We start from the raw sequence: 6,774 nt of genomic DNA, 5'->3' as shown, positions 1-6,774 counted from the left end.
GATACACGATTACTAGATGCAACGTTAACTGTCCACGAACGGGCGCAATAGCCGAATGGTTAAAGCTTTGGACTTTCAATCTGAGGGTCCGGGGTTCGAATCTCGGTGTCGCCTGGTGGGTAAAGGGTGGAGATTTTTCCGATCTCCCAGGTCAACATATGTGCAGACCTGCTAGTGCCTGAACCCCGTTCGTGTGTATACGCACTCAGAAGATCAAATACGCACGTTAAAGATCCTGTAGTCCATGTCAGCGTTCGGTGGGTTATGGAAACAAGAACATACTCAGCATGCACACCCCCGAAAACGGAGTACGGAGTAAATAAACAAAAACGGTCATACACGTAAAATGTTACATGTTTGTCTGAGTGTGAACGACACGGGAAACGAATGATGAGCGCCCAATGGCAGCAGTCAGTCGGCTCTATCCAGTAGACAGCCTGTTGAGGCATTAGGCAGCCTGTTGAGTAAATGACCCCGTGTTTCTAAAGCGCTTAGAGCTTGGTCTCCGACCGAGGATAGGCGCTATATAAGTATCCATATCAATCAATCAATGAACGACAGTCTGAACAGACTGCACAGTGGAACAGACTTCACAGTGGAACAGACTTCACAGAACAGACTTCACAGTGGAACAGACTTCACAGAACAGACTTCACAGTGGAACAGACTTCACAGAACAGACCACACAGTGGAACAGACTTCACAGTGGAACAGACTTCACAGTGGAACAGACTTCACAGAACAGACCACACAGTGGAACAGACTTCACATGGAACAGACTTCACAGAACAGACCACACAGTGGAACAGACTTCACAGTGGAACAGACTTCACAGAACAGACCACACAGTGGAACAGACTTCACAGTGGAACAGACCTCATAGTGGACAGACTTCACAGAACAGACTTCACAGAACAGACTTCACAGTGGAACAGACTTCACAGAACAGACTTCACAGTGGAACAGACTTCACAGAACAGACTTCACAGTGGAGCCAAGAGACAGAGTTGGAGAGGTAAGCCACAAAGGTTGTCTGAAAACAGCAGTCCATGCTTGTAAGTGAAGATCTGCACGTGATTCAAGAAGATACACGAGATAACTTCTACATGATGCAACTTTTAAAACAAACTGAACAGACTTCACAGTAGCGGAACCAAGTTTGAGAGGCAAGCCACAAAGGTGGTCTAACAACAGTCCATTTTTTTTCTTTGGCTTTGGATTACATATGTAAGGGTTTGTTTTGCCGAGCTACCTCTGATGATGTTGATTATGACAATGAAGATTTATACTGCGCCTTTCACTGTAAAACACGTTTAACAGCACTACAAAAACTGACGAGTAAAGACGTGCATTTAAACACAAGAACGGAAAAAAAGTACTATATGACCTGCACAGACATCCAACCAAACACTAACACATGTTGAAATACACACATCACCACACACTGTACAACATCCGTCAGACATCATTCTCAGTGCTTCTGCCCAGAAGCAACACTGCAGTTGTAAAAGTCATGTTTAAATATGCATGCACAGGATTTTACTGTCTTCTTTTCGTGTGTGTTTCTTTTTTTAAATCAGGAAGCATCAACCTCAAACCCATTAATGCAATGGATATCTGATGTCTACAAAATGGATATTTTCTTGTTTGAAGTATGAGACGAGTTGTCAGGGTTTTAAACTGACCTATAGTGTGTTTGTGTAAAAGCGTATCATACTGTCATTTTAACAAGTGCATTAATATACAACACAAATCGTGCTGGTGATAATATAACGTTTTAAATGACATAATAAAAATAACATTTTTGGAAAAAATGTCATAATGTTCTGTAATCATGCAAACCATGATGCACACATAAGCCATGTTACTGTCAACAACGGAGAGTGGTAACTCTCTTCATGTACAATTGTGTCCCTTTTACATGGAGAGAGTTGCCTCTCTTTATTGTTAATTAATCCATTACTCTCCTAGCCTCATTATTCTTTAATTTCATGTTACTGTCATTATTATTAAGCTGTGTATCTCTTAACACCTCTATGCAGCCTATTTTGCGCTATGAACGAAGAGTTTGAAAATAACTCATTATGCCAGTTATAAAACCACCACCCCTCACCCCCCCACCCCACCCACACACCCCAAAAAATGTCGCTGCTGCAAACTTCAGCACAAGGTGGTGTTTTGATTTTCCCTTTTATTCTTATTTCTTGTTATTTTTTCAAACTACGTTCTTCCCGCACCAATGACTGCGTGGGTACCTCTAATGACACCAAGTTGGTTGTCATGATGTGCTTATTGTGAAGGTCAGGTTTCCTGTGTGGTGTGGCTGTGTTACTGTATTCATTTGAACTTGATATTTGGAGAAAGGCTCGTGATGCACGTGCTGATATATCGCCCACCGAAAGATGTTTGGGAAGCACCAACTGACAACACTGTCGTGAAAAGAAACAAATGAAAATTATCATTATGATTTAAAAACTATAACGGGAAGTGTAAGAGAACAGAAGGTACTGTTTGCGTTTTCGGCATTGGGACTTTTCATATGATTTATCCCTGAATGGAAAATGTGAACATAACTGTTATCTTTGATTATCAATAATCAGAAAGGAGTGTTATTACGTCGTTATGTTGTTTATCCTGGGAAAGAGTGAAGCCAGAATGCGAACGTTGTGTGCGAGTCTGTCTGTCGTGTGAGCTTGAGTTGAGTGAATGCGGCAGTGTGACAGTACCCACCTCTGGTCACAGCGATACACGTTGGACTCTCCGTCCTCACACACACACTTCAGGTCACAGCCGTCCTCCCACGTCTCCCCGGTCATGTATGGCACACCGTTGTACAGACAGCGGTCTGAGACAGACAGCAACAGTGTTTGGATCAACCACAGGTCACACACACACACACACACACACACACACACACACACACACACATATGCACACACACTAGCACGCACCAACACACGCACGCAAACACACACACATAAACACACATACACAGGCTTGTAAAACCAACCATTTATATATACAGATAGCTATTATGAGTCATAAACGTGTGGTAAACAGTCGAAGATATGAGAAATACGTTCTGAATTTAGTTCTCAACTAAGGACAGAAAGAATCTTCTTTGGAAACATTTGCATAACTTTGAATCCACAAGCTAAGTGGAGATCCGCACGTGATTTTTTTCTTTTGCTTTGGATTACATATGTAAGGTTCGGCTGATTAAACTTCGGCTGATTAAACTTCTTAAATTTTTTTTTGTGCCGAACTACCTCTGTTGATGATGATGAAGATTTATGTAGCGCCTTTCACTGTAAAACACGATTAACAGCACTCCCCCTCCCCTACCACCTTACCCACCATTCTTCTAAATTTTCTTCTTCTTCTTAATGTTTTTCTTCTATTAGGCCAATTACTCTGGTGATAATAAATTTAATCTCATGTTAATATTGATATTAGCATTATTTTACTATATTATGTACTGTTTGTTTATTTGTTTTATTTCATTATTTCATTACTTACTGTTTATGAATGTTATTTGATACAAGTCATAATATGGTTCATCAGCCGTCATGATAAAATTGAAGTGCAACGTTGTGAGCACAGTATAAGCTTTAAGCTTGTTGATGCTCTTTTGTCATTCATTGCACTGTAATCATGTGTATTGTTGAATAATTAAAGATTATTTAAACCAACAGCACTACAAAAACCGACCAGTAAAGACGTGCATGGGCTGACAGCAAAGTGAGAACTGTATGATTAAACATTGCTCCACTGCAATGGGAAGTCATTCACGCCTGGATCTTTTGTGAACGACTATGACTCTCAAACCAGATGGCAAAACTGCACTACTTCCTAGTGCTGCAGCCTTGGGGAGGGGCTAGCTGGCCTTTGGGGAACCTCCTAACGCCTGACTGTCCTATAAAGGTCCCAAGCCAAAGAGTAATGATGATGTAACTTGGGGGCAAGACACTCTCCACAAATATCAAAATTCTAGCCCAGACAGTCGGGACAGCAGTTAAATAAACCGCCTCCTCTGCTGTTCCTAACATTGGTCATAGTCGGGACACGACTGACCGTCACACACACCCACACTGGGGCCGTGGTGTGGGTGGTGTGGGTGTGGGTGTGGTGTTGGGGAGATGAGGCACTGACCTCTACGGGGGCGAAGGGTCTGCAAGGTGGGCGGGGCCAGGGTGGAGCCATCAGGCCCCACGAACGGCTCCCTGGTGGTGGTCTTCAGTCCTGGGGACACGGTGCTCTGCGGCACGCGGGTGGGGATGTCGCTGCTGCAGTAGGGGATCTGACAGCACGGGTTGTTGGGGTCAGTCACCAGCGTGCACCCGCTGGGGATCGCCGGCCACTTGTAACACCTGCACGCACACAGTGCACGCACGCACGTGCGCGCACGCGCAAACACACAAATTATTAATTCAAAACTTGAACAATACTCTCATTACACATAAGTTAGCAAATGTGTTCTCAATACAACGACCGAAATAAATTGAAATAATATTCTTAGCACATAGGCCGAAATATATTCTCAACACACAAGTTGAAATCTATCATCAGCAACATAAAGACTAAAATCTATTCTCAGCAACCTAAAAGAATAAAACCTACTGTCAACAACATAAAGACTGAAACCAGTTGTCAGCAAACACAAAGACTGAAAATTTTTTCTCGACCGACAAAAACTGAAAATGGAATTTCAATGGAAAGACAGTTTCAGTTTCAGTAGCTCAAGGAGGCGTCACTGCATTCGGACAAATCCATATGCACTACACGACATCTGCCATGCAGATGCCTGACCAGCAGCGTAACCAAACGCGCTTTCTCAGGCCTTGAGAAAAAAAAAAAACAATTTTAAATTATAATGAGGTACATTGCAGATTACTGACAGAAGGTAAAAAGATAAAGAGTTGAGGTACACTGGAAAGACAGAAATAAGGAAACAATATTTATTGATGCAAAAGCTCTGAGGAACAAGAGACATGTGAATACTTCTGAGGGTGAGGTGGAGTACCAAGAGAATAACTACTCTGACAGGGTAGGAAAGAACAGTGGCAACACAGGTGAAAAGAAAATAATAGTGTATTGTATTGTGTTGCATTGTATCATACCGTATCATCATTATTGTTGTTGTTGTCAAAACAGATTATTAAATGTGAAATTCGGGCTGCTTTCCCCAAGGATAGTGCGTCGCCATAGTGTAGCGCCACCCACATACATATTTTCTGGTCCTATCTGCACGCGTATTTGCTTTATCATAAATATTTATCTTTCGACAGAATTTTGCCTGAGACAACCTTTTTCTTGCTATGGGTCAAGTATAGGAAAAGACAACAAAAACTGACATTTTTATAAAGGGGGTTATGGATGGGAAATAGAGTTTTTATATGTGTGTTTTCCTTCCAGAGAAGAAAAAACAACTACTACTTCTTATATATATATATTCTTATCATACATATCTAGTGATGACCTAGACGTAACGCGTCCGCCAAGGAAGCGAGAGAATCTGAGCGGGCTGGTTCGAATCACGGCTCAGCCGCCGATATTTTCTCCTCCTCCACTAGACCTAGCGCACATAAAAGAACCCACGGCAACAAAAGGGTTGTTCCTGGCAAAATTCTGTAGAAAAATCCACTTTGATAGGAAAAACAAATAAATCTGCACGCAGGAAAAAATGCAAAAAAAAAAAAAAAGGGTGGCGCTGTAGTGTAGTGACGCAGTCTCCCTGGGTAGAGCAGCCCGAATTTCACACGGAGAAATCTGTTGTGACAAACAGAGAAATACAATACAATACAATACAATATAATATATTGATCTATCAACGTTTGTGTGAAAACTTGCACGTGACATTCATCTTTCATTCAGTGAGGACAGACACTGGACACAGACAATGGGGTGGGGGGGGGGGCGGGGGGGGGGCGGGGGGGGGGGGTGAGTCCAGCTTACTTCTCTGTGCACTGGTAGCGGCCGGAGTAGGCATCCACACACTGGCAGTCGTAGTCACAGCCGTCAGCCCACCTCTGGCCCTGGGTGTACTCCTGGCCCTTGTACACACACACCTCTGTGCCGGACACAGGGAGGAGGGGAGGGTTGTTTAATAATAATAATAATGATAATGATACTACTACTAATAATACTACTACTGATGATGATGACGATGATGATAATGATGATGATGTTGATGGTGATGATGATGATGATGATAAGAAGAAGAAAAACAACAAGGACGACGAGAAGGAGAAGAGCAACAACAACAACAAGAGGAAGAAGAAGAAGAAGAAGAGCAATAACAACAACAAGAGGAACAAGAAGAAGAAGAAGAGCAATAACAACAACAAGAGGAACAAGAAGAAGAAGAAGAGCAATAACAACAACAAGAGGAACAAGAAGAAGAAGAAGAGCAATAACAACAACAAGAGGAACAAGAAGAAGAAGAAGAGCAATAACAACAACAAGAGGAACAAGAAGAAGAAGAAGAGCAATAACAACAACAAGAGGAACAAGAAGAAGAAGAAGAGCAATAACAACAACAAGAGGAACAAGAAGAAGAAGAAGAGCAATAACAACAACAAGAGGAACAAGAAGAAGAAGAAGAGCAATAACAACAACAAGAGAACAAGAAGAAGAAGAAGAGCAATAACAGCAACAAGAGGAAGAAGAAGAAGAAGAAGAGCAATAACAGCAACAAGAGGAACAAGAAGAAGAAGAAGAGCAATAACAACAACAAGAGGAACAAGAAGAAGAAGAAGAGCAATAACAGCAACA

General features: G+C 42.1%; 1 protein-coding gene across 1 annotated transcript in view; it reads right to left on the bottom strand.

Moving 5' to 3' along the window:
• The window catches only part of LOC143285594 (uncharacterized), a 112,183-nt gene that overhangs the window by 57,298 nt on the left and 48,111 nt on the right, over positions 1-6,774 (bottom strand). Inside the window, exons 36-38 of the mRNA XM_076592988.1 lie at positions 5,956-6,070; positions 4,153-4,370; positions 2,731-2,845 (exon numbers count right to left, since the gene is read on the bottom strand). Of these exons, the coding sequence (XP_076449103.1) occupies positions 2,731-2,845; positions 4,153-4,370; positions 5,956-6,070 (448 nt within the window). The remainder of the gene's footprint in view (positions 1-2,730; positions 2,846-4,152; positions 4,371-5,955; positions 6,071-6,774) is intronic.

The sequence above is a fragment of the Babylonia areolata genome, chromosome 9, assembly GCF_041734735.1.
Source record: "Babylonia areolata isolate BAREFJ2019XMU chromosome 9, ASM4173473v1, whole genome shotgun sequence".
NCBI classification, from domain to species: Eukaryota; Metazoa; Mollusca; class Gastropoda; order Neogastropoda; family Buccinidae; genus Babylonia; species Babylonia areolata.
This window is presented reverse-complemented; position numbering and strand designations above follow the sequence as displayed.